General features: G+C 40.4%; 1 protein-coding gene across 3 annotated transcripts; it reads left to right on the forward strand.

Annotated features, from left to right (window-relative positions):
- The first annotated feature begins 186 nt into the window (after nucleotides 1–186).
- CDC25A (cell division cycle 25A) lies at nucleotides 187–27,982 on the forward strand. Of its 3 annotated transcripts, XM_077129447.1 has the most exons (16): nucleotides 187–328; nucleotides 785–901; nucleotides 1,911–1,987; nucleotides 3,349–3,391; nucleotides 4,092–4,128; nucleotides 4,548–4,649; nucleotides 6,796–6,915; nucleotides 10,998–11,132; nucleotides 11,688–11,762; nucleotides 12,681–12,854; nucleotides 16,643–16,741; nucleotides 20,540–20,602; nucleotides 20,698–20,796; nucleotides 22,983–23,113; nucleotides 24,050–24,161; nucleotides 25,972–27,982. In XM_077129447.1, exons 2-16 carry the CDS (start codon nucleotides 876–878, stop codon nucleotides 26,110–26,112), a joined length of 1,434 nt encoding a protein of 477 aa, XP_076985562.1. In that variant the 5' UTR covers nucleotides 187–328; nucleotides 785–875; the 3' UTR covers nucleotides 26,113–27,982. The 3 variants fall into 3 exon arrangements, with proteins under 3 accessions (XP_076985562.1, XP_076985560.1, XP_076985561.1); XM_077129445.1 differs by lacking the exon at nucleotides 187–328 and having other exon boundaries at nucleotides 678–901; XM_077129446.1 differs by lacking the exon at nucleotides 187–328 and having other exon boundaries at nucleotides 678–901; nucleotides 4,551–4,649.
- The last annotated feature ends 17 nt before the right edge of the window (nucleotides 27,983–27,999 follow it).

Raw genomic sequence — 27,999 nt, forward strand, 5'->3', positions numbered from 1 at the left:
TCAACTCGGCCGGCGCCTCGCAGAACCTGTTGGGAGTTTTCATTGACCTTTGCTCCCCCTCTCGTTTCAACCCGCCCCGGTCTCCTCTGGGCCCCGCCCCTTTCTGAGAGCGGGTGACCTCGCAAAGCCCCGCGACCTGCTTCCTTCCTCCCCTTTCATTGGTCCAACCTAGCTGCCAATCGAGAGCAAGAAGGAGAAGTTATTTACTGATTGGTGGATACCGTTTGGCGCCAACTAGGAAAGGGAGGCGGGGCAGCGGCAGACCCCAGAGAGCAGCTACTACTGCGAAAGGCATCCTCCTCTGTGGCAGTCCCGGTAGGAGGTGAAGGTCTGCTTCTTGTTTAGTGACTCCGGGTTGGGCAAGGGTGTGAGGAAAAAAGAGTAGTGTGTGAGCCCAGGCCGTTGCCTCGCGGCTCTCTCTCGCCCTCCCTTTCCGACACGCAGCGTTTGTTTGAATTTAATCTTAAGATTGCCGGCGCCCGCCCGCCCGCCGGCCTCGCGGAGTAAGGTTGGGGACACCCGTGCTTGTAGCTGGCACCTGCCTGGTCCAGACACCCGCCCGGCCGCGCCGCTTGCCGGCGGCTGGCGGCCTCCCTGAACCGTAGGGTCGTGTTTGTGTTTGACCCACAAGTGCCGGCGGCGGGTCGCGCGGCGGAGGCCGGTGCCGGCGGGGCGAGGCGGGCGCGGTGGAGGCGGAGGAAAAGGGAGCCCTGGGGAGTCTGGGCGCCGCCATGGAACTGGGCCCGGAGCCCCCGCACCGTCGCCGTCTGCTCTTCGCCTGCAGCTCCCCTCCAGCACCTCCGCCTGTAGTGAAGGCGCTCTTCGGTACGCCTGCCGCCGGAGGGCTGTCGCCTGTCACCAACCTGACGGTCACCATGGACCAACTGCAGGGGCTGGGCAGGTGAGCAGGGGACCAGCGAGCAGCACCCTAGGCTGCGGGCCTGTCGGGCGGCCCTCGGGGAGATTAGCTGGAAGAGAGGCGCGATCAGCCCTCCTGGGTTCGCCGCTCCGGGGCGGCAGGGCCTAGCTCCGGTCCCGCCATGTGCACTCTCCCCACGGGCGGAATGTTGGGCGGGAGAAGCCGTTCGGACCCTCCAGGGATCCCCTGAGCCCTGAGCCAGGCCCGGTAAGGGGTGGGGAAGCCCCGGCCTTCGCTACCTCTTTTTGGTTACCCTGTACCCCGCTTCTCTTACCTCCCTATTTCAGAAAGCTCTTTGGAACCTTTCCCGAAGGGGCAAAAGCATGCCCTCCTGGGCGCCACTTCCACCGTTTGCTGAACCTCGCAGGATCTTAGTTTCCTGTGAGCTTTGTTCCTTCCCAACAAAGGGACCTGGCATTTTCTTTCCTGGAGTTGGTGCAACATCATCGCAGTTCTTGTCCCATGCGCATTCTTGATGGTCACTCCTTTGCTTTCCAAGGCCAGGCTTTTACCCAACCTCTTCACTGAAAACTCCCGGGATTTTCCTTATAGACCAAAAAAAAAGGGCCCAACAGTGTTTCTGGTGAAGCTGCTTTTTCTCCAGTCTTGGGCACCCTTCTTTCTGTCTAAATACACGTCTTGTTAGCTTCGCAGTCTTTGAAAAGCAAGAACTCTGTCCTATTCCTTTTTAATCCCTACTCCTAGTACAGTGCTTAGAACGCATGTTCTCATTTCAGGAACTATTCCAGCGTTTGTTGTAGTCATATCATACGGTGTGGTCCATATGCACCCACAGCTTTCTACGTTCCTTTTATGCTCAAATGCAAACTTGGTGCTCTGCGTGGAAAAATAGGATCCATGTGGTGTCATGCAAGTAATGGTGGTTCGTGACAGTCTGGGCATTTGCTAATCTTGTGGCCTGCCCCTTGTATTTAATCTTTAATTAATTCCTAGAAATAGTTCATGTAGAATGATTTTATCTTGGTTGCAGTGAGTATGAACAACCTGTGGAGGTGAAGAACAGTAGCAGTCTGCAGAGAATGGGCTCCTCCGAGTCAACAGATTCAGGTATTCTTTCAGCCTTCAGCAAGCATCGTGTGTATGCTTGGGGGTGTGGGGAGATAGATGGTGAGCAACACAGGGGGTTTGCTGAAACAATGATCTTTTACCAAGGGACTTCGCAAATGGTATTAAGAACAATTTGAAGGAACCCCTGTGTCAGTTCATAATGAGAGAAAACAAGTTTAAGTGTTTGCAAGCAATAGGTGTGGCTGGGTCTTCAAAGATGAATAATATGAGCACTGTACCACTCTAAGTGACATTTAGAAAATCTCATTGATTAAAATGTGGGATTGGGCAGTGCAACTGTAGCTCAGTGTCAGAATTCTCACCTGCCATGCCAGAGATCCAGGTTCGATTCCCAGAGCCTGTCCATGATCCCCGCCCCCCCCCCAAATGTGGTATCAAATTATTGGAAGTAAAATGAAATGGAGTGAGTTTGCTCTGGAGGAAAGGTGCCAGTAATACGTTTGGTGTTACTCTGGGATTTATCTATATCTGCACAGACAAGAACATTTGGGGCACAGCTTTAGGTTAGAGGACTCAAGAGCAAATGTCTTTAAATGTAGGGTTCTTGAGAACTGGGGAAAGAATTATTTGTGGCAGTGGGGCAAGCAAGAATACCAATCAGGAGTTGACACCTAGTTTTCCTATGAGACTTAGATGTCAGCAGGGACAGAGGTGTGCACTAAGCAGGCACTGTTGGGTTTTGGCCATTCTGAGACTGGCACATGGTAACATGAGTAGGGTCTTCTTTGCCCTACTGTCCTTGGGGAGATGGACATCCTCCTCAGTGCCATTCTGTTGAAATACATGCCTTATGTGTCATATGACTTATGATTTATATTTTCCACACCAAATTTATGCATGCGATCTGACAAGATAAAATATTCAAAATAAAAAAAATATCCAGAGAAATCTGCCAATTATTTTTTCTATGGTTGGAACTCAGGGAAATTTACCTGGGTCACCTTTATCTGAATACTAAGCAGTCATGATGTGAATTAGTTTAACTCACCTCCTCAACTCCTATTTCCCATCATGGTAATTGCAAGTAGAAGAGAATCAGTAGATAAACTCCAGTCAAATAAACTGGGCTTCAATTCTGGCAAAAGTACAGTTTGAGGGTTTTTGTTGACTGAATTAAGAAACCAGATTTATTTATTTTAATGATAAAATAGTGTTTCATGTATGATTTCCTGGGATTTAAACACTTTGAAAGCATAAGAGACAATATTTGAAGTGGAAAAGTGAGATTCAGCAGGTAAATGGAAGCTCCTGTCAAAGGAATGAGGAATGTTTATAGAGTAACTTGAGTTGCAGAGATTGATGGCAAATACAAGCACTTTTTTTTTTTTAATTTCCCACAGGCTTCTGTCTGGATTCTCCTGGGCCCTTGGACAGTAAAGAAAAGTATGTATTCACTGCTTTTAAATGTTTGTGCTTAGGAAAAAGTTTTTTTTTTAATTTGTAAATGAAATTCTCACTCTCTGGCCTGGAGCCCTGGATTGAGCAGTCCCTATCAGATTTCCAGATCCTATAAACAGTCTGGTATCTTTTGAGGAGTGATTTATGTCAACAATTTACAGAACCATCCCTCCTTTATTTTAGCTTGTAATTCTGGTATTCTGATCAGGTCTCACCCAAACCCCTTCACTCTATGTCGTCATAGCCTTGAAAACATTTGTGTTTTAAGAGATCTGGGTTTGTTTTTTTCACTTAGAAGCTCCATGTTCAGTGTACTTGTAAAAGTGTAAGAACAGGACAGCCACTTATCCCCGATACTCCAAGTCCAGACTCACAGCACTCCTCCTTGAAGACCTTCCTCACCCTCTATTCTCCAACCTGCCCCCAGTGCCAACAGCTTCTGGCCCTGCAGAGATGGTTGAGACCCAGCCACCCCCAAACAGCATACCAGCCCACACTAAGGGTACAGTGTCACATCTCCCACTCCACCTTTGTACCACGTACACTGCAGTGATTTGTTTTTTCATTTTGCCTAAAATGGGAGTATGCTTTCCCCAAATTAAAGGCTAGATATTTACTGATTTGCTAATATAAATACATATTTCCTTGCTTTATTCTCATTATTTACCTTCTGATCTTTTTGCAGTCTTGAAAATCCCATGAGAAGAATAAACTCCCTACCTGTAAGTTAGTTTCCTTGTTTATTTTTAGCTAATACTACTATCTGTCCCCTTAGCTACCATTGTGACTTTGATTTGAGAGTGAACATTTTTTTTTCCTTAATCTTATGCTTATAGATGAGCAATCAAGACAGACTATGTACAGAAACTTCAATAGAAACTGCCTCTTGAGGGCTTTTCTTCCTTCATCTCTGGGTTTTATTAAACTCGGAAGGGTTTTTTTATGCAAGTATTTTGGGGTTGATTTGCCACATAGTGGGAACCTCTGTCCCGCCTTCTGACAACATGGAGCCCTGACCACACTTATTGTGTATGTACTGCACTGTGTAAGGAGCTAGGCCCCCCTTTTTCTTTTGAGAACTATGTTTTCCATTGAATATTTGCTTACATACTCTAATTATTTCCTTTTTCTATGTTGATAGCAGAAGCTCCTGGGGTGTAGCCCAGCTCTGAAGAGGAGTCATTCTGATTCTCTTCACCACGATGTCTTTCAGCTGATTGACCAGGATGAAAACAAGGAAAACGTAAGTGTGGCATCCATGTACTAACCCAGGGCAGAGGTAAACCTGCCGATGTCAGTAGTATAGAGAGAAGTGGCTGGGCTGCCTACTTGGAGATTAAACTTTAGCAAAGTAAAGTATAATCTTTGGTGTCAGAGAAAACTAGGTTTGAACCTTGCTGCTTACTACCTGTGTAAACTTGAACAAGTTACTTCATTTTAGGCTTCAGTTTCCTAGTTTGCAAAATAGGAATTGCAGTGCTTTTTAGGGCTGTTGCCTAAATAGAATCACCCCGGGTTTGATTCTTGTTGCCTGCTCATACACACACACACACACAAAAGGATTGGTGCCTGGCATGTAGGAGTTGCTCAGATGATAGATCTTAGGAGTACTTACATCCATAAATCTGGGAAAGTCTGCCCAAGTCTTTCTTGCCTCTTTGTTATGACCCTGGGATAAGCTGTTGAGTTCAAGAAAAGGCTTCTTGGCAGTATGTGAAAGAATGGGTTCAGCAGTTTCGAGGGAATCTCAGGGTAACAAATGGTGACTTAAAGGGCAAACTTATGAACATCTTTATCTGTCTTCCATTCTTGCACCTGGCAAGAATGCCTTGCACAGGGTAAGCTTGTGAAATGGTTGAATTAGCTCAACTTTTCCAGCCTTCTTTTTTCACCTAAATCTGTTTATGCCCCCATTCTCTTTTCATTCCCCGTTTCTGACATGTCACAGTTTATAATCCTTATAATTGAAATTTAGTGCAAAACCTACTACCACAAACTTCCATGGTTCATTATGCAAGTTGACTTCTTTATGTGGGAATTGTGGAGAAAGAATTAGTTCCTGTTCAAAGATAGAGCCTTTGACTTGTCAATTGTCTTCTATAACAAATACATATTTAGGGATCCCAGAACAACCTCACAAAAATTGGTACTATATGGGTGGGCCATGGTGGCTCAGTGGCAGAGTTCTCGCCTGCCATGCTGGAGACCCTGGTTCAATTCCCAGTGCCTGCCCATGCAAAAATGTGGGGGAGAATTGCAAAAACGAGTTCCTGCAGGAAAACTGCTCTCCTTGCGGTGAAAGCTTGGAACACTGCCTCAGCTTCTGAGTTAATGCCCAGAAAGTCCTGAGTACTGGACTAGTGTATACTCTAATATTAACTATTAACTGCTCTGAGTGCTTAATGATAAACTCTTAAGTGGATATTTCAGGTTAGGGGGATTGTGAGTATTTTTTCTTATATTTCAAAATTTTCTATAATGCAGTTATACTTGAGAAAACAAAAACTTATTTAAGTCTAATATAACAAAGTGTACAAATCTCAAAGTGTACACCTTGATGAATGCTTATTACAAAGAGCACATCTATGTAGCCGTCACTCCCAAAGCTCCTTCATGCTTTTCCCATCAGTAATCATCTCCCACAAAGAAATAGGCTGAGTTTTGTCAATATAGATTAGTTTTGCTTGTTTTGAATTTTATGTAGATGAAATTATATACAATGTGTATTGTCACATCTGGTTTCTTTCACTCAACATTGTGAGATTTCATCCATGTTGTCAACTAAACCAGTGGGCTTTTTTTCAAGACTAAATATAATAGTTTTCAAAAACTAAATATAATAGTTTTAAGCAGGAAAATATTGTCTACTGTTGGTAGGAGAATGTGGAAAATATAAAGCTCTCAAGCAAATGCAAACTTAGAGTGAAAAGTTCAAGGTCATTCTCTTAATGTAGTGATTTTCAAGACTCTGTAATGATATTGCTTGAAGATTTTAGGAAGTTTGTGATGTAGCTTATAGCTCATTACATTTTATATATCCGGCAGAGACTTGGGTGCTTGTTAAGAAATAAAGTGTGATGGAATAAAAAAGTACTGCTGGGTGGGCCATGGTGGCTCAGTAGGTAAGAGTGCTTGCCTGCCAAGCCCGAAGACCCGGGTTCGATTCCCAGTGCCTGCCCATGTAGGAAAAAAAAAGTACTGCTTTAGAAGTTAGCCATGTACAGGGTCTTGGGACTGTGTTAATTATACAGATCCAGTGTTGGAATTAGATTAGACATAGGTAAACCCTTAATTAGAGGCAGTTCAAAAGGTATCTCACTTAAATTACAACTGAGGCCCTAGAGCTGATTTTCATGAATAGTAGATGTCTCAACTATACTGTCTTACAGGAAGCCTTTGAGTTTAAGAAGCCAATAAGACCTGCGTTTCGTGGCTGCCTTCACTCTCATGGACTTGAGGAGGGTAAAGATCTCTTCACGCAGAGGCAGAACTCTGCTCCAGCTCGGATGGTATGTGCTCTCACTTTCAAAGGGGAGTTCCTAATGGGAAGGAAGAGTTAAAGCACCCTCTTTAACCAGTATTTGAAGACATTATAGTAGCTCTTGTGATCTTTACCTTGACTCTGTCTTTTGAAACTAGACTTTCAAACATTCTTGGGGTTTTTGCTGTGTCTGGCGAGCATATAGAAGCAGAGTGAGAGGTGGTATGTTTGAAAATATTGGATGTGAGCAAGGAAAATTTGACTTTGTCGGTTTTGGGAAAATAGTATGCAGGCATCCTGGTTTGTTCTCAGTGTGTGTGTGATAGGATTTTTTTTTTTTTTTTTTTTTTTTTAAAGGAAAGACAGAGAGAAGGAAGGAAGGAAGGAAGAAAGGGAAACATTTTTAAACATTTTCTTGTTTTATTGTATTCTGTTTCTCCGTTTTTGTTACATGGGCTGGGGCCGGGAATCGAACCGAGGTCCTCCGGCATAGCAGGCAAGCACTTTGCCCGCTGAGCCACCGCGGCCCGCCCTGTGTGATAGGATTTTATCTTACTTAAAACTTGCTCTTTTATGTTACATCTTGAGTGCAAGAGGTACTTCCTAGAGATGATTTTCTTTGGAAAGAGCATCGACTTCTTCCAAAGGTGGTTTATTAAGAATTATTGTGGATTCCAGTGAACTCACTGCCTACAGGCTGCTTGGCAGTATATGGAGTTACTTGTGTCTTAGGCTGTTTGCCAGACAGTCAGAAACTGTCATTATTTCCAAGGTTTTATTCTGATATATTAAATTGGGTCAGTGGACATCATCTATAGACTTGAGAGGCCCAACTTGAGCAAAATGATTTTCTGGAAACAAACTTGGATGTGAAAATACAGCCTTCTAGTATGGCTTGTTGTTTGAGGTTCAGGTTCAGCCAGTAATTGCTGCTATGTCTAGCATTGCACAAAGCAGTTTTATGTATATATTGGATCTTCATAAAACTGAAGTAGCTATAGTTACCCATTTTATAGGTAAAGAAAGTATAGTCAGGGAGCTTGGATGATTTACCAAAGGTCACAGATAAATGGAAGACCAGGATTTAACAGAATCTCCAGAAACAGTACATAGTTACCCTTTGGGTATTGGGTACCAGAAACTAAGTATCTTCAATGTCTACTTGGAGACCAGAGTACCAGGGCTTCCTGGGATCACTTGGCCACTCCTAATTGTAGGTGCTGAGCATGCAAATTGAATGAAAGCCAATGCTAATCTCACAGGCTTGGTTATTGATCATGTCAGAGGGGATTTCTTAGTTATCCTTGTGTTTAGACTCCAGCTACCATCTATTTTCTCATAAAGACTTCTTTATGTGAGAATTGTGGAGAAAGAATTAGTTCCTGTTCAGAGATAGAGCCTTTGACTTGTCAATTGTCTTCTATAACAAATACATATTTAGGGATCCCAGAACAACCTCACAAAAATTGGTACTATATGGGTGGGCCATGGTGGCTCAGTGGCAGAGTTCTCGCCTGCCATGCTGGAGACCCTGGTTCAATTCCCAGTGCCTGCCCATGCAAAAAAAAAAAAAAAAAAAAATTGGTACTATAACATGGTCTGTGTACCTTCAGAGGGTGCTGCCCCATGAGATTATCTCCTCCCCCTATCCCAGGCTCTGCTTGCTCAAAAACTGCCAGTTTGGTCAGGGTATGCTCAGGTACACCCACCAAGGACCAGAGATGGTCCCAAACTTGTGTTATACTGGAGAAGAAGAGCTAGTGCCAGAACCAGAGTTCTGCAGAGGAGATAGGTGAGTGATTCAGTCAGAAAACCAGAAGTCTACTTGAGAAATAATGCATTTGTATCCCAAAGGGATTTGAGTATTTGTACCGATTATTTCTAGGTTTACCATGTTACTGTGAAAAAATATATTTCTAAATTTTTTTTTCCTGGCTTTGAACAGCACCTAGAAAAATAATTCAGTGTTAGCACTGTTTATCTCCAGAAGGTGGATTTATGAATTTTCTAAATTTGCTATATTAAATATGTATTACCTGTGTAATGAGGATTTCCAAATATAGAAGTACCCCCATTTTTATTCCAGGAATGGTTCTCTTTGCTAAAGAGGTAGTAAGTGTAGTGTAGGTAAGAGTTGGGCTTTGAAGTCAAACAGGCTAACCAGGTGATCTGACATCTTGGCAACTTCTTTTAAGAATAAATTTCCTCATTTGTTTGAAAAAAAAAGGCATTGACTACCCTTTGTATTGTGAGCCTTAAATGGAATTATACTTGTAAAGATTACATCATAGTGTCTGTACACAGTAGTTCTTTGATTAAAAATCAAGCAGCTACCATTATTTAAACCCCAAGTCTAAAGAATTAGGGTGGACTTTGTAGATCCAGAGCACCTTTCATTTCCCCGTCAGAACCAGAGTTACGTAGGCATCCTCTAGGCCATTTTCTGTCTTCATAGGGACTTTCATCTTCTCATTCTTCTTCATTTCAGTAGATTATCATTGTGTCACAACAATCAGTGTTAACCAGTTACAATCTTCTGTTAAAATAAAAACTTGTTTTACACAAGATTCCTAGAACCCACTGTAAGGTGAATTGCTTCTGGGTTCATTTTGCATGAAGACTTCTTTTTTATTTTATTTTTTTAAATACCAAAAAACACCAAACAAACATAAATGTTCCTATTTTGATCATTCCTTTCTACATATATAATCAGTAATTCACAAACATAAATGTTCCTATTTTGATCATTCCTTTCTACATATATAATCAGTAATTCACAATATCATCACATAGTTACATATTCATCATCATAATCATTTCTTGGAACATTTGTATCTATTCAGAAAAAGAAATAAAACGAAAACAGAAAAAAATTTATACATACCATACCCCTTATCCCTCCCTTTCATTGATCACTAGCATTTCAAACTAAATTTATTTTAACATTTGTTCCCCCATTATTTATTTTTGTTCTGTATGTTCTACTCATCTGTTGACAAGGTAGATAAAAGGAGCATCAGACACAAGGCTTTCATAATCACACAGTCACATTGTGAAAGCTATATCATTATACAATCATCATCAAGAAACATGGCTACTGGAACACAGCTCTACATTTTCAGGCAGTTCCCTCCAGCCTCTCCATTACATCTTGAATAACAAGGTGATATCTACTTAATGCGTAAGAATAACCACCAAGATAACCTCTCAACTCTGTTTGGAATCTCTCAGCCATTGACACTGTCTCATTTCACTCTTTCCCCTTTTGGTCAAGAAGGTTCTCTCAATCCCTTGATGCTGAGTCTCAGCTCATTCTAGGATTTCTGTCCCACGTTGCCAGGTAGTTCCACACCCCTGGGAGTCATGTCCCACGTAGACAGAGGGGAGGGTGGTGAGTTTGCTTGTGTTGGCTGGAGAAAGAGGCCACATCTGAGTAACAAAAGAGGTTCTCTTGGGGGTGACTCTTAGGCCTAATTTAAAGTAGACTTGACCTATCCTTTGTGGGGTTAAGTTTCATATGAACAAACTCCAAGACTGGGGGCTCAGCCTATAGTGTTGGTTGTCCACATTGTTTGTGAGAATATCAAGAATTCAACTTGGAAAAGTTGAATTTTCCCCCATTCTCACCATTCCCCAAAAGGGACTTTGCAAATACTTTTTTATTCACTGTTCAACTCACTCTGGGATTTATCGGGGCATCACTCTGGACAAACCAACAAAATCTCATGTACTACTCAAGGTTCTATGTACTTACAGTGTTCATTTAAGCTGTCTACATAAGTTATATTAGGAAATGTACTAGTCAAAATACAAATTTTGTACCAAATAAACATTTTTTGCTATAGTCGCACATATAAGTTGTAATTTTAAAATATTAATTACCATCTATTTGCATGAAGGCTTCTTGACCTGACCCAACTCAGATCTGTGTGTGGACATCAAACCGTTTATAATCTCAGGATACACTTTTCTTTGTAGCTGCTAAAATCTTACTTTTTATGAATGAATGAATATAATACAGTATGTTTTCATAAACCTAGTGATTCATCTAGGACATCAAAGCCAACCAGAGCTCTCGTTTATTAACAAGCCATGAATTATGTCTTATAGCTTTCTTCAAATGAAAGAGATAGCAGTGAACCAGGGAATTTTCTTCCACTCTTTATGCCCCGGTCACCTGTGACTGCTACTCTATCTGATGAGGATGATGGCTTCATGGATATTCTGGATGGAGAGAATTTGAAGGTAGTATGTGTGTGTGTGTGTGTGTGTGTGTGTGTGTGTGTGTGTGTCCCTGTCCATCCCACTAACTACCCCTGGAGAGGTCATATAAAAAAAGACAGCAATCCCCAGGGCTCAAGTTGACTGATAACTTTTCTTCAGTTGGTGAGAACTTACTGAGACTCTGTTCCTAGCCTCTGTTCCTGTGGGGAATTCAAAAGAAGTGGTTGGTATGTTCCTTATCAGTAATATGGTCCTGAAGGAGCTGATAATCTATTATTTTGTACAAGAGATATGAAAGAACAATGTTGGGCTAGCTGCCACATGGTAAAAGCTGAAGGGACTAAGCGTACTTCCTCACATACTCTTGGGGTGTTACTTATAGCTGTGGTCTGATATCTGGACTGTTACGTAGGATTTTCTTTTGTTCTTAAGATGCAGGGTGGATTGCGGGGGGGGGGGAGGTATGACACATTATATGCTTCCTATGCAGGCCTGTCTGAGAGTTACACCTAAAGCATTTAAACTAATGTTAATGTCTAGTGGATTTTTTAAAAACCAATTTTCCTCTTTCTTTAGAATGATGAGGAGACCCCGTCATGTATGTCAAGCCTCTGGACAGCTCCCCTTGTCATGAGAAGAACTATAAGCTTTGTAAGTTGTTCCTATATATCTACAGGAATCAAAGAGTAACTGACTTCTAGGACAGGGTGAACCAAGATTATCCCCTAAACAGAAAACTAACCCTTTGGCCCATACCACCATAGTAATCAGAAATTAGAATTTCTCATTTTAGTTATAACTGTTACTGGTCAGCATAGCCTTGGATGACTTCACTTCCAGGTGAGAGTCCCAGAGTACTGCTTTATACTTTTGCAGAGCAGAGCCACACTCTGGACCTCATGATTTCATCTTGCTCTGGGAGGCTGCCTATAGCTTGAGAAAGGGCAGGCAGCTTGCTGTGGCCACCAGCATTTACTTCAGCTAGGAATTCTTGGGACCCAGAGGTCTTCCACATTGAGACTTTTGGCAAATGTCCTTAGACATTTTTGTAGCCTATGTGCCTTCTTGCCCTAAGTAGGATAAGACTTAAGTAGAGAAAAGGTACTTGCTACTTTGCCCTGCCCCTCACCTACTTATACTCTTCATTTTAACAACATTTGAGGCCCTGTTTTATAGAATTATCTAGCTGCCTTACATCTTTTCTGGATTTAGGGTGGGATATTAAAACCTGTCAAGCTGCTCAAATAAGGTACAAGTAATCAAATGGATGGGAAGAGGCATGCCAAAAATATTTCTAATTGGAAGGTAACAGTTACTTCTTGACTCCTAGGACCCCAAGTGGATAGTATGCTTTTTGAGGGCCAGGATTCTTACTCATTTCTATATGATGTCACTTAGTTACATGTCCATCGAGCATCAGGTGTGTAGTGCCTCTTATATCCCAGGCATTATGAGAGTTGCTGGGACTAGATGAGAATGGATGGTGTATGCATCTTGGTCTGTTATCTCATTTGCCTTTCTATTCAAGTGGACAGCTTTAATGAAAAGCGGTCTTTGTTTTTCCCTAAGGGTAATCAATGCAAGCTGTTCGACTCCCCTTCCGCATGTAGCTTCTCCACCAGGTCAGTGTTGAAGAGACCAGAAAGATCTCAAGAGGAGTCTCCACCTGGAAATACGAAGCGGAGGAAAAGTATGACTGGTGTCAGTCCAGAAGAGGCAGCTAGTCCAGAGAAGCCCCAGGAGGTCAGTTTTGCAATTTCCTTTTTGCCTGAGGGTAGTGACAACTATATGTATATTTATTTTATTTTATTTTTTTTAAATATCAAACAAACACAAGCATTCCTATTTTGACCATTCCTTTCTACATATATAATCAGTAATTCACAATATCATCACATAGTTACATATTCATCATCATGATCATTTCTTGGAACATTTGCATCTATTCAGAAAAAGAAATAAAACAAAAACAGAAAAAAAATTTATACATACCATAGCCCTTACCCCCCCTTTAATTGATCCACTAGCATTTCAAACTAAATTTATTTTAACATTTGTTCCCCCTATTATTTATTTTTACTCCATATGTTCTACTCATCTGTTGACAAGGTAGATAAAAGGAGCATCAGACATAAGGTTTTCATAATCACACAGTCACATTGTGAAAGCTATATCATTATACAATCATCTTCAAGAAACATGGCTACTGGAACACAGCTCTACATTTTCAGGCAGATCCCTCCAGCCTCTCCATTACATCTTGAATAACAAGGTGATATCTATTTAATGCGTAAGAATAACCTCCAGGATAACCTCTCAACTCTGTTTGGAATCTCTCAGCCATTGACACTTTGTCTCATTTCACTCTTCCCCCTTTTGGTGGAGAAGGTTTTCTCAATCCCTTGATGCTGAGTCTCAGCTCATGCTAGGGTTTTTCTCAATCCCTTGATTCTGAGTCTCAGCTCATTCTACGGTTTTTCTCAATCCCTTGATGCTGAGTCTCAGCTCATTCTAGGATTTCTGTCCCACGTTGCCAGGAAGGTCCGCACCTCTGGGAGTCATGTCCCACGTAGACAGAAGGGAGGGTGGTGAGTTTGCTTGTGTTGGCTGGAGTGAGAGGCCACATCTGAGTGACAAAAGAGGTTCTCTCGGGGGTCGGGGGGTGACTCTTAGGCCTAATTTAAAGTAGGCTTGACCTATCCTTTGTGGGGTTAAGTTTCATATAAACAAACCCCAAGACTGGGGGCTCAGCCTATAGCTTTAGTTGTCCACACTGCATGTGAGAATATCAAGAATTCAACTTGGGGAAGTTGAATTCTCCCCCATTTTCATCATTCCCCAAAGGGGACTTTGCAAATACTTTTTTATAGTGACAACTATATTTTGCAGTTTAAAAATTTCCATGCAGTTCTTCAGTTTCTTCGTTGGACATTGTTTTTTGTTTTTTGTTTTTCATTTGTTTCAACTATGTTTCGTAATTGCCTATTAAAGTATGTTTATGGTGGCTGCTTTAAAGTCGATTCCAACATCTGTGTCATTTTGGTATTGATATTTGTTGATTGTATTTTCCTATTCAAGTTGAGTTTTTCCTGGTTTTTAGTATGACACTGATTTTTTTTCAATTGTATCCTCTAAATTTTGGGTATTATAGGACTAGATCTGTATAAATCTTCATCACATTGGCACCTGAGGTATTTTTGTTTTGTTTTTTAATTTCTTTATTTATTAGGCAATTAGTTTTTTAAATTAATTCTTTACTAATTTTTTTGTTAAAAAGTTGTAGGTTTACAAGAATATGCATCAAAATAGAGTTCCCATATACCACCCTATTAATACTTAGCATTAGTGAAAACATTTTTATAATTGTACTGTTAATCATAGTTAATATATTTTATGCTAAATCTGAAATTATTTATACTAGATGATTTGTTATACTAAATCTAATGCCTATAGTTTAACTAAATATAAAGTTATGTATTCAGGTGTTTTGACTTACATATATGTATGTTTTCACATTTTACAAAGCATACAGGAGTATGTTGCATCTGGGGAATTTTCACAAAGTGAACATGCCTCCATAAATACCTCCTGTGGTCAAGAAATTGATCATTACCAGCACCTCAGAGCCCTTCCTTTTCTCCCACAAGTAATATTGTCCTGAACTCTTAGACTATAACGCAATTTTGCCTATTGAACTTTATATATATATGGAATATGCTGAATATATTCTTTTTATGCCTGGATTATCCTGTTTAGCACTGTTTTTGTGGGAATCATTCAGATTGTTGCAATCATCCAGTTCTTGTTTTTCTTTTGTGAATTTACTACAGTAATCTGTGAATTTATAGATTATCCATTTTACTGTTTATTGACATTTGGATGGTTGCTCACAGGTTTTGGCTATTACGATTAAGCTACTATGAATGTTCTTATACAATTTTTTTTAATGCATCTAAGAGAATTCATTGTCAGATTTATATTGAAATATTAGCAAGGTGTGTCTCCATTTGTACAGTTCTTTTTTGTGGACATATTTTTTTGTCTCACATGGATGAATACCTAGGAGTGGAATTGTTGTATTACAGGCTAGGCATATGTTCGGCTTTAGTAGATACTGCCAGATAGTTTTCTAAAGTAGTTGTACTCTCAACATCGAAGAAGAGTTCCATTTGTTTCACATCTTGCCAGTACTTGTTATTGTTCATGTTTTTAATTTTAACAATTTTCGTGGGTATATGATATATCTTTGTAGTTTTACTTTGCAAAAATAGTCATTTTTGTTGATCATAGATTCCTCTGATTGCTTGTCCAAGTTTTTTTTCCGTTTTTCTATTGGGTTGTTTCTTATTTACTTATGGGAGTACTTGAATATTTTGTTGGATGAGAATATAGCTTCCTCATGGTTTGCCTTTTCTCTTAGTATTGTTCTTTTAATGAACAGAGGTTCTTGATCTTTATTTGTATTTCTATTTATCAATTTATATATATATATTTTTTATTGGAGAAGCTGTAGTTTTACAGAACAAGAGTACAAAAAATACAGAATCACCATATCTTGCCCTATTTTTCGCACCTTACGTTGGTGTGGTACTTTTGTTTCAATTGATGAAAGCACATTTTTATAATTGTATTATTACCTATAGTCCATGGTTTAATTGGGTTTACTGTTTGTGTTGCACAGTTCCAAGATTTTTTTTTTTTTTTTTTTTTTTTTAAAGAGAGAGGGAGGAAGGGAAGGAAAGACAGAGAGAGAAGGAAGGAAGGATGGAAGAAAGGGAAACATCTTTAAACATTTTCTTGTTTTATTGTATTTTGTTTGTTTGTTTGTTTTTTACATGGGCTGGGGCCGGGAATCGAACCGAGGTCCTCCGGCATGGCAGGCAAGCACTTTGCCCGCTGAGCCACCGCGGCCCGCCCCCAAGATTTTTTTTTATACTAGTAACATGCAACCAAAAATTTGCCCTTTTAACCATATTCAAATATATAATTCAGTGCTGTTAATTATATTAACTTAATTTTTTTTTAGCGCCTTTTAGGTCTTATTTGAGAAATCTTCACCTCTCCATGATTAGCACTTTTGATATGACCTCATGTTTTTCCTTTGTAGGCATTCCAGGTTTATTGTATGCATTTCTTGTCCCAGACCTGAAGTTGATCACTTCTTCAAAAAAGCCCTGGTTTTTTTAGTGTAGAATAGTAAAGATCACACATTTTCTCAACAGGTGTTCATTGCTATCATTTTAATGGGTATAGTTGAGAAATGATTTTTTAATCTTGCTCTATTTTTAACTCTCCTTTAAAAAACATGAAGGGAAGAAAACTATTTCAGAGCAACTCAAATGCTAAAATAATGAACCCAGTCAAAAAACCTGTACATTTTTCATTCCTGCTTTAGTAAAATGAGAAAAATGTCTGTATTTGCCAATTACAGATACTAACATTTTGTTCTCCTGTGACATGTTCCAAGTGAGTGTTTTTCAGAAGCCCTGTTCAGAACCTTGACCTTAGTCTCAACTTTTGATTTATTACAGATTATTCATCAGCCTTTATCCCTGGCATCTTCCCCAAAAGAGACCATTGAGAACATTTTGGACAGTGACCCAAGGGACCTTATAGGAGACTTCTCTAAGGTAATTGCAGACAGATGCAGAGTTGATCTGGCTGGGTGATGCGTGGCACAGTGATACCTAGAACCCCACTTAGCTTTTCTCTTTCTTGCAATGGTCCCTGGTGCCTCCAAGAGGGCAAAGCCTGAAAAAGAGGAACTTGTGGTTTCTTATGATCAGATTTATGCTAGTCTCTGTCTAACTGTAGACCTTGCTGATACCGATGTGGGTTTAAGGAAGGGAGTCACATAACAGTCACTTTGACTCCTGGGGATTCTATTTCTGATTATAAAAGTGGTAATGCAGAAAAATTTAAAGAAGCAGAAATAAACTAGTCTCATTGCAACTATATTTCAGAAAGTTACTTGGAAGTTTCCAGGTTGCAGCCAAATTTCTTCTTTGTCCAGAGAAGCAATGGCCTTTGAGGGAAAAGACTCCCTGGAAGGTCCAGAGAAATATTAGCTGATAGCCCAGTATGCTTCAGGGAAGGGTTGAGCCCTTAACTTGTGGGAAAATACAAGAGTGTGTCCATAGCAATTTGTTTATCTAGATATAACTTGAAGTGTCTGTCTATTCATTTTCTAAACACTTGAATATATATTGAGCCCCTTGAACATTGAATACTGCTATGTACTTTTCCCAAGAACAAAGACAATCACTTAGATATAACCACCCCAAGTGCAGTTACAAAGTTCAAGCAATTTAACGTTGATATAAAGCTCACAGTCTACATTCTGACAGTGTCCCTCTGAGCCTTTTCTCCTCCCTTGCTAGATCCCATCAGGATATATAATGCAGCTAGCTAATTGTCCTTGTCTCTTTAGTTGCTCCTTCTTTTTATTTTTAGTTTTGGGAGCAAATACACAACATAAACCTCCATATCAGCTACTCCCGAACATCATACCATTCAGTGTGGGAATAATCACATTTACAGTATTCATGATATTGCAGTACCTCACCACGTTCCATTGCTAAAACTTTCCTGTCTCACCAACAGAAACTCTACACCTATTATGCTTAACTCCCCATTCTCCCTGCCCTCCTCCATGCAAACCCCTTCCCACAAACATACACACACACACACACACACAGCAGTCTCTGGCAATCTATATAGAATCTTTGTGTTTCTGGGAGCTTTCTTGTTCTCTGATGTTTTCTTTGCAGTTACCATGGGGTTTACATTTAACACCCTATGTAACAATCTCCTTTACTTTGATGCCAGCTTAATTTCAATAGCATAAATAAACCATATTCCTATACCCTTCTGTGCCCTCACCTTTATCTAGTTCTTGTCACAAATTTTATGTTTATGTATTATGAGTTCAAAACCATTAAATTATCCTTACATTTTTTACATTTTCCTTTTAGATCCTGTAGAAAGTAAAAAGTGGGTTTCAAACCAAAACACAATAGTTTATATTTATCCTCATGGGAGATCTTTATTTCTTCATGTGTCTTTGATCTGTTATCTGTTGTCCTTGCCTTTCAGCCTGCAGAATTCCCTTTACCACATCTCATGGGACCAGTCTAGCGGTGACCCACTCCCTCAGCTTTTATTTTTCTGGGCATGTCTTAATCTCTCCCTTGTTTTTGAAAGATAATTCTCCAGATTTAGAATTCTTGGATGGCAATTTGTCTTCCCATTGCCTTTTTGCCTCCATGGGTTCCAATGATAATCGAGCACTTTTGAGGTACCCTTGTACGTGACACATTGCACTCTTCCAGCTTTCAGATTTCTCTTTATCTTTGGCATTCTGCAGTTTGATTGTAATATGCTGCAGCATGGGTCTATTTGGGTTTCCCCTGTTTGTAGGTTGAGAATCTTCGTTGTATATATTCATGTCTCATTACATTTGGGAAGTTTTCAGCCATTTCTTTCAATGTTCTCTCTGCCCCTTTCTCTCTTCTGGGACTTTCACAATGTGTATATTGGTACTCTTAATGGTGTCCCACAGGTTCTCAAGCTCTGTTCATTTTTCTTCATTGTTCTTTCTTCTGTCAGCTCCAATGTACTGTAGGGAATTTTTAATTCTGTTGCTGTAGTCTTCATCTGTTTGGTTCCTTTTCATAATTCCCATTTCTATTGGTATTCTCTTTGTGTTCATTTTTCATTTTCCTGATTTCCTTTATTTCTTTGTCCATATTTCCCTCTAGCTCTTGAGCATATTTAGCACCATTTAAAAAAAATCTTTTGTATGTCTCAGGTCTGGTCCTCCTCACTGATGGTTTCTAATGCTTTATGAGAATAGCTCCAGGCTAGAGCATGTACACCTCCCAGATCCTTTCTAAATGTCTTTTCTTTTGTGTGGTCCTAGGAATTCCCTTGGGATACAAATGTCCCCTCTTCCCTAGGTAACTATTTCCTCAAGGTCCTAGGCTCTGGTGTTTTTTTTTTTTTAATTTTTATTTATTTTTATTAATTAACGGAAAAAAAAAAGAAATTAACTCAACATTTAGAAATCAGACCATTCTACATATGCAATCAGTAATTCTTAACATCATCACATAGATGCATGATCATCGTTTCTTAGTACATATGCATCGGTTTAAAAGAACTAGCGACACAACAGATAAAGATATAGAATGTTAATATAGAGAAAAGAAATAAAAGTAATAATAATAGTAAAAAAAACAGAAAAAAAACAAAAAAACAAAAACAAACAAACAACCAAACAAAACCTATAGCTCACATGCAGCTTCATTCAGTGTTTTAACATGAGTACTTTACAATTAGGTATTACTGTGCTGTCCGTTTTTGAGGTTTTGTATCTAGTCCTGTTGCACAGTCTGTATCTCTTCAGCTCCAATTACCCATTATCTTACCCTGTTTCTAACTCCTGCTGGACTCTGTTACCAATGACATATTCCAAGTTTATTCTCGAATGTCCATTCACATCAGTGGGACCATACAGTATTTGTCCTTTAGTTTTTGGCTAGACTCACTCAGCATAATGTTCTCTAGGTCCATCCATGTTATTACATGCTTCATAAGTTTATCTTGTCTTAAAGCTGCATAATATTCCATCGTATGTACATACCACAGTTTGTTTAGCCATTCTTCTGTTGATGGACATTTTGGCTGTTTCCATCTCTTTGCAATTGTAAATAATGCTGCTATAAACATTGGTGTGCAAATGTCCGTTTGTGTCTTTGCCCTTAAGTCCTTTGAGTAGATACCCAGCAATGGTATTGCTGGGTCGTATGGCAATTCTATATTCAGCTTTTTGAGGAACCGCCAAACTGCCTTCCACAGTGGTTGCACCATTTAACATTGCCACCAACAGTGGATAAGTGTGCCTCTTTCTCCGCATCCTCTCCAGCACTTGTCATAGGCTCTGGTGTTTTAAAGCCAGCAATTCTTGCCCCAAGTAGCTTGACTTGACTGCTCTCCCACAGTGTTCTGTAGGAGAGTACCATGAGCTGCCTTCTACACTCAAAGCAAGTTCTGGGATGGTGAGACCCTCAGGCCACCACATGGCAGATTAGGTCAGATATACGTGCTCCCAGTAATGTGCCTGAGGGTTACTCTGCTTGCTCTGGAACTGGGACCAGGGATCTTCACTGCGTATGGGCCAGCTTCTCTGTCAAGCCTGTGAGGCATTGGGGACAGGCCAGCAAGGTCACCATGAGATCCTAACACTTTCATGTAGCCCTTTTCTTGATTTGGCATTCACCCTGTTTTTGTAGGCCTTTGAATGTTATCTGGAGCTTAGAGAAAGATGTTTCAGCTAGTTTTGTGGGGGGATTGAGCCCAAAAGTATTTTACTCTGCTATTCTGATTGGAACAAGCTAATAGTTACTTTTTTGTTGTTTTTATTTTAGGGTTATCTCTTTCATACAGTTGCTGGGAAACATCAGGATTTAAAATACATCTCCCCAGAAATTGTAAGTAATCCCTTTGAAACTTGCCACATATATAGTATATGAATCTAGTTGTTCCTGGCAACCAAACTTGATTGTCCTTGGCTTTCTCTTCACAGATGGCATCTGTTTTGAATGGCAAGTTTGCCAACCTCATTAAAGAGTTTGTTATCATTGACTGCCGATACCCATATGAATATGAGGGAGGCCACATAAAAGTATGTTTTGTTTGTTTTTTTACTTTTTACTTGGGAATAATTTCAAACCTAACAGGACAGTTGCAAAAATAATGCAAACCCCATAGGGAGAACTTTAACTTACTCTTACCCCACCAGATACCCAGACCTGCTAATTTATCATTTTACTACCTAAATATTTGAGAGCAGTTTGCACGTAATAATACTCCTTGAACATAAAATATTTCTTTATATATTTACTGTTGATATAGGCCTTATATTCTTTATCCCTTTTTCTCTTATATCCCAATAATGTCCTTTTGAGCCTTTTCTCTTCCTTTCTTAGATAGATCCTCATGTATTACATTTAATTGTCTTTAACACTTTAGTTTCTTTTTTTTTAATTGTGAAATCATATGTACAACAGACTTTCCATCTCTGTTCCTCCCAAGCATGCTATGCAGTGGGATTAATCACATTCAGTATTGCATGTTATTCTCACCACCATCCCTTCACTCCAGAAACCTTGTACTCATTTTGCACTAACTCCCTGTTGCTCTGTCCCCGCCACCCCTGCCAACCTGTATTCTCTCTGACTCTATGAGTTTACATGTTTTCTGATATTTTCTTCATGATTACCATGGCTTAAATTTTAACATCCTAAATATATAATGATCTCATTTGCTCTGATACCAACTTAACTTCAGTAGCATACATAATCAGTGTTCCTATACCTCTGTCCCACCCCCCCATCTTTCACAAATAACATTTATATTTTAATATTATAATCTCCAAACCATTGATTTATGGTTATCTTGGAATATCTTAATTCCTCCCTCATTTTTGAAAGACAGTATTACTGAATACAAAATTCCTTCTCTGCAGTTTAAATGTCTTCCCATCGTCATCTTCCCACCATGGTTTCTGTTGAGAAATCAGCACTTACTTTAGTGAGGCTCCTTGTTTATGATACATTGCTTCTTTTGCAGCTTTCAGAATTGTCTGTCTTTGGCATTCGAAAGTTTGATTTTAACATGGTGCAGTGTGGGTCTATTTGGGTTTACCTAGTTTGAAGTTAATTTAGCATCTTAGCTGTGTATATTCATGTCTTTCATTAAATTTCAGAAGTTTTTCACCATTGTTCTTTGAATGTTCTCTCTGCCCCTTTCTCTTTTCTCTTCTGTAAGTATATATTTGTAGTTTATGGTATATGACAGGTTCTCAGGCTCTGTTCACTTTTTTTTTTTTTTAAGCAGTTTTATTGAGATATATTCACATACCATACAATCCATCCAAGTTGTACCATCTGGCCCTTATATTTAGGTCTTTGATCCATTTTGAGTTAACTTATATAGGGTGTGAGATAGGGGTTCTCATTCTTTTGAACATAGATAACAAGTTCTCCCAGCACCATTTGTTAAGAGACTTTTGTCCCAGTTGTGTGGACTTTGCTGCCTTGTCAAAAATCATTTGACCATAGATGTGAGGGGCTATTTCTGAACTCTAAAGTCTGGAAGTGGGTGTCCTCCAACTCACCCATCACCTTCTAGGACATTTATAGGTGGTACCTACTGATTTCTAAGCTATGAGAGAGAATAAGAAAGGGTTCCGTAGGGTTTAATCAAATATCTGAACACAGGGCCCCTGGCTGAGAGCCAGTCCCTGTGTCAGGCTTAGCAGTAGTTCTTAAGTTTGTAGATAAATCAAGCTGCCTGGTGGAGAGGGTTGTCGGACACACTTTGCCAGACAGAAAGGGACAGATTACCCCATTTTAACCTCTTCTGAATAAAATATGCTAAGTGGGTGCGTTAAATTTAATGTTATTGTTTGCCACTGTCTAATAGCTTTTGAAATGTCCCAACTTCACAAACACCACTCATAAGGTACACCACAGTAGTATAATAGAATTTGAGGTGCCCGTTTCCGATCCTCATGTATTAGTGCATAATCAATGTATAGAGACCCATGAAGTTCCAATGAAATACAATAGCTATGTGGTTACTGGGCTAATGAGCCAGGATACTTGTTCCTGTGTGCTTTTGAAATCACTGGTCTTATGAACTTAAAGATCACAAAGTTAGTACTGCAGATGTCAAAGGTCTTTGTTGCCTTCACAGGGTGCAGTAAACTTGCACATTGTTCCTGTGCGCTTTTGAAATCACTGGTCTTATGAACTTAAAGATCACAAAGTTAGTACTGCAGATGTCAGATCTTTGTTGCCTTCACAGGGTGCAGTAAACTTGCACATGGAAGAGGAGGTTGAAGATTTCTTACTCAAGAAGCCCATTGTACCTACTGATGACAAGCGTGTCATTGTTGTGTTCCACTGCGAGTTTTCTTCTGAGCGAGGCCCCCGCATGTGAGTGCTGCAAAGAACTGGGCTCCCTGAGGCATAGGCCTTATGGGACATGGTGGTGTATGACTTGACTTGAGTATACTTAAGCACACCAAGCCTCCTGTTACACACCACAGGTTATTTCCATGCCTTAGCCTCCACACATGACATGTGAATACATGCCTTTGTAAAAGTACAAATTAATGTATAAGTGGTATTTGCCAAATTCTTAACCGTTTGACAGTTGCTTGATATCATGAATGGCTTCCCTGACTGTGATTTATAGACTTGACCTAACAGTTTTGGTTGGAAAGGCCCTCCAGTCCTTGCCCTCCTGAATCAGTCCTTGCCATTGTTGTTAAAACCATGTTTGTAAAGGAGTACATTGTATACATTCATATCACTGTCATTTTTCAAGGTGAAAAGAAATGTTCTACACATATACTCTTTCTTAGCAAAAAGCTTACATGAGGGCTTTAGTATTTGAGACCCTAATTTACTACCCAAAAATATATTTTCTAGCAAAACAGATGAAGGTATAATTACAGTAAGACAATATCCATTTAAGATTTTTAAATACTCTGATGCCCCAACAACGTCCTCCACGGTCTCACTAAATGGTAATGTGCTTATTCTGGAAAATGTGGTAAAAAAATCAGTGCTGATATCCAGAAGCTAAGGAAAGGGGCAGATGGCTGCCCTGTTGTCATCCATTGTTGGATGTTTAACTTAAAGAGCTGGGGAAGAGACCATCTACCTTTGAAAATAAGGTAGTGCCATTGGCTGTGAAAACATGGTTTGGGACTCACAACTCAGCATGCTGCCTCCAAGAATAAATATAATATTAGGAGGAGGTGTGTAAGAAGGGCTGAAAATCATAAGCCACTGCTTTTACTATATTTTCTTCTTTATGTTTCTCTGTATTGGAAAACTTAACTTTGCTTTGGCCTTCTTTATCAGGTGTCGATACGTGAGAGAGAAGGATCGACTTGGTAATGAGTACCCCAAACTCCACTACCCTGAGCTGTATGTTTTAAAGGGGGGATACAAGGAGTTCTTCCTGAAATGCCAGGTAAGGCAAGATCTGTGAAGAGCATGGCCCACCCCTCATCCATGTTGGACAAGTGGCTCCTTCTGATGTTGCTTACTGGGGTTCTGGAGACAAGGTGGATTTTTTTTTTTTTTTAATTAAAAAAAATTAACAACAAACAAAAACATTAACATATCATTCCATTCTACATATATAATCAGTAATTCTTAATATCATCACATAGTTGCATATTCATCATTTCTTAGAACATTTGCATCAATTTAGAGAAAGAAATAAAAAGACAACAGAAAAAGAAATAAAACAATAACTGAAAAAAAAAAGATTATACATACCATACCCCTTACCCCTCGCTTTCATTTCTTACTAGCATTTCAAACTAAATTTATTTTAACCTTTGTTCCCCCTATTATTTATTTTTATTCCATATGTTCTACTCATCTATTGATACGGTAGATAAAAGGAGCATCAGACACAAGGTTTTCACAATCACAGAGTTACATTGTGAAAGCTATATCATTGTTCAATCATCATCAAGAAACATGGCTACTGGAACACAGCTCTACATTTTCAGGCAGTTCCCTCCAGCCTCTCCACTACATCTTGAACAACCAGGTGGTATCTATTTAATGCGTAAGATTAACCTCCAGGATAACCTCTCGACTCTGTTTGGAATCTCTCAGCCATTGACACTTAGTCTCATTTCACTCTTCCCCCTTTTGGTCGAGAAGGTTCACTCAATCCCTTGATGCTGAGTCTCAGCTCATTCCAGGATCTCTATCCCATGTTGCCAGGAAGGTCCACAACCCTGGGAGTCATGTCCCATGCAGGGAGGGGGAGGGTGGTGAGACTGCTCATCGTGTTGGCTGAGAGAGAGAGGCCACATCTGAGCAACAAAAGAGGCTCTCTTGGGGGTGACTCTTAGGCCTAACTTTAAAGTAGACTTGACCTATCCTTTGTGGGGTTAAGTTTCATGTGAACAAACCCCAAGACTGGGGGCTCAGCCTATAGCTTTGTCCACACTGCTTGTGAGAATATCAAGAATTCAACTTGGGGAAGTTGAATTTTTCTCCCCGTTCTCACCATTCCCTGAAGGGGGCTTTGCAAATACTTTTCCAGTCACTGATCAAATCACTCTGGGATTCATCGGGGCATCACTCTGGACAAACCAACAAAATCTCATGTCCTACCTGAGACTCCAAGTACTTATGGCGTTCAATCCAACTGTCTACATAAGTTATAGTAGGAAATGCACTAGTCAAAATATAAATTTTGTAACAAACATTTTTTGCTTTAGTCTCACACATAAGGTGACATTTTAAAATATTAATTACCATCTATTTTCAGCACCCTGCAATAATGACATTCCTTTGTTCTTCCTCATGCAAAAACATTTTTAAAATTTGTACATTGTACATTTCACTATTATTATACACTCTAGGCATTCCTAGATTATACCATCTCGATCTTTAACATCTATCTTTCTTTCTGGTTTCATTTATGTCCCCATCCCTCCTCCCTCTATCATTCTCACAGGCAGCTTCATTCAGTGTTTTAACATAATTGTATTACAGTTAGGTAGTATTGTGCTGTCCATTTCTGAGTTTTTGTATCCAGTCCTGTTGCGCAGTCTGTATCCCTTCAGCTCCAATTACCCAATATCTTACCCTATTTCTATGTCCTGATGGGGAGACAAGGTGGATTTTTACCTGGCACAGAGAAGACCCCTGTAGAACTCATTATCCTGGTCTCAAGCCTTACATTCCTGGGGGGACAGAGCCAGATCACATGTGAAGCAGCTGTGTCCTAACTTCTCCCTCTGTTGTTCCCTCAGTCTCACTGTGAGCCTCCCAGCTACCGACCCATGCACCATGAGGACTTCAAAGAAGACCTGAAGAGGTTCCGCACCAAAAGCCGGACCTGGGCAGGGGAAAAGAGCAAAAGGGAGATGTACAGCCGTCTCAAGAAGCTCTGAGAGTAGCAGTATTGGACAGCAGCAACCTAAGCTTCCCACCCTGCCCCTCCATTTCCTCTCTTTGCTCAGAGAAACTTGAGGAAAGGGGCCAGCTGTGTGGCATTTTGAGAGAAGACCTGTGGCTTCCACACTTTAAACCTACCTCCCACACACCTGAGGTTGGAGCCCAGAGCATCCCGTTGACAACACCTCTTCTGTACCTCCTAAGATGCCTCCATCCGCATCAGAACTGTCTGCCAAGGCTTTCAGGTGCTACAGCACAATTCCAAGCAATCACATCGAGATGTCTTGACTCCTCAGTTGGATGAACATCTGGGGCCTTGCTGGGCACTGACCTCTCATGAAATATGGGTTTTCAGAGGGGAGGATTTTGGAGGGTGGGTAGTGGGAGTGAACAGAAGTAACTTGAACAGAAATGCTGCTGGCCAAATACCAAAGACAGTCTGGGATGTAAGGATTTTTTGTGGGAAAACCCATATCATTAATTTATTCAACTTTATCAATCACTTTATTATTTTTTAACTCCTGGAGACTTACTTAACTCCATTAGGTCAAAATACTGCCATTCAAGGAAGGGCTTTATTATCCCAGGGACTACCTCTGTTTTTTATTTTTGAAAAGGGGGTTGGGGGTTGGGGGTACAAACATACTGGGAGTTGTGAGACAGAGAACTAGGAGCTCTGTCATCCTCAGATGGTGCTGGGTACTGGGGCTGCTGCTATTTGAAGCCAAGAACTGAGATTACTAGTGGAAACTAGCACAGAACTCGGGTTTGGCTGCAGAACATAAGCTAAATCTCCCAGACCTACCCTGAAGGCTTTGAAATCTACTTTGGGGGTGTTCTCTGCTCTTCTCGCCCCAGTTCGCTGTGATGTTGGCTGGAATAGGAGCCACAGTCAGGAAAGCACTTCAGGCAGCTTCCACTGGGCCACCCCCAGGTCAGTGATGGAACATGGTAGTGTAGGGATCCTAGGGTAGAGGGGGGTGGGAATGGGTGGGTTCCATGGGGAGAGGGGAGTATATGCTGAGTGTCTTCCTTCTGTTGTTCTGGCACTCTGATATTTTTTCTTATAATTTTTTTAAAAAAATAGTCATTTTATGAGTCAAGGAATATCAAATCAGTGTTGGATGGGCCATCCAAGGGTGGGAAGAGAGGCTGGAAGCCCTGGGCATTGAGAAGGGAGTGGGTTCTAGCATAGTGATGACTGTATAGAATGTTTCTCAGGAAGGAGCCTGGTGGATTTTGAAGATAAAGCTTTCTGGGTTTATCATGTTTTAATTTGTGGGACAGGGAGTGATAGATCACCATCCAGTTGCCCCTTCATCTAACCCCATGGAAATTGGGGTCTCAAAAGAATATCCCATTCAAGGAGCTGGGGCTGACTTGATGGATTCTAGACAGGTCTGTTTGGTACCTGGTCATCTGTACCCTGCAGTGCCAGCCTCCTCACCAGCTCTGCTCTATTAGAGTGTGGCCAAGTTCTTATACACAAGGGTCAATCAATCTCCCGTCTTGCCTTGCCTTCATATTCTGGGGTTGGGGAGGGGATCAGTGATATTACAAATGACTGGTTGCTGTGTTAGGGGGTTGAGTTGCATTTGATTGTAAAACAATCTTGTTGGAAAAAGTATATGGGGAGTAGGGGTATGAGGGAGAGGAGTGGGAGAAGGCCTCTTCCGCCACACACATTGAGACACATCCCATTTTCGTCCTCAATCTTGTTTATAGGGATTCTGTTGGTTGAATCCTGAAGAGGAAGGTGAGATGGCCTTCTGATTGTTAACCAGCTCAGCTAGCATTGCTAACTAACTGTTGCAGGCTCTGAAAATAAAAACAATCTTGAACCCACATTCTCTGCCTGGTTCTGTTGGATTTACAGGGAATTA

The sequence above is a fragment of the Tamandua tetradactyla genome, chromosome 15 (genome assembly GCF_023851605.1).
Source record: "Tamandua tetradactyla isolate mTamTet1 chromosome 15, mTamTet1.pri, whole genome shotgun sequence".
Lineage (NCBI taxonomy): Eukaryota > Metazoa > Chordata > Mammalia > Pilosa > Myrmecophagidae > Tamandua > Tamandua tetradactyla.

Coding starts and splice junctions, on each gene's coding strand:
- CDC25A (XM_077129445.1), top strand. CDS start 732: ATGGAACTGGGCCCGGAGCCCCCGCACCGTCGCCGTCTGCTCTTCGCC. Junction 4,650..6,795: donor AGGATGAAAACAAGGAAAAC/GTAAGTGTGGCA, acceptor ACTGTCTTACAG/GAAGCCTTTGAGTTTAAGAA. Junction 11,763..12,680: donor TGAGAAGAACTATAAGCTTT/GTAAGTTGTTCC, acceptor TTTTTCCCTAAG/GGTAATCAATGCAAGCTGTT.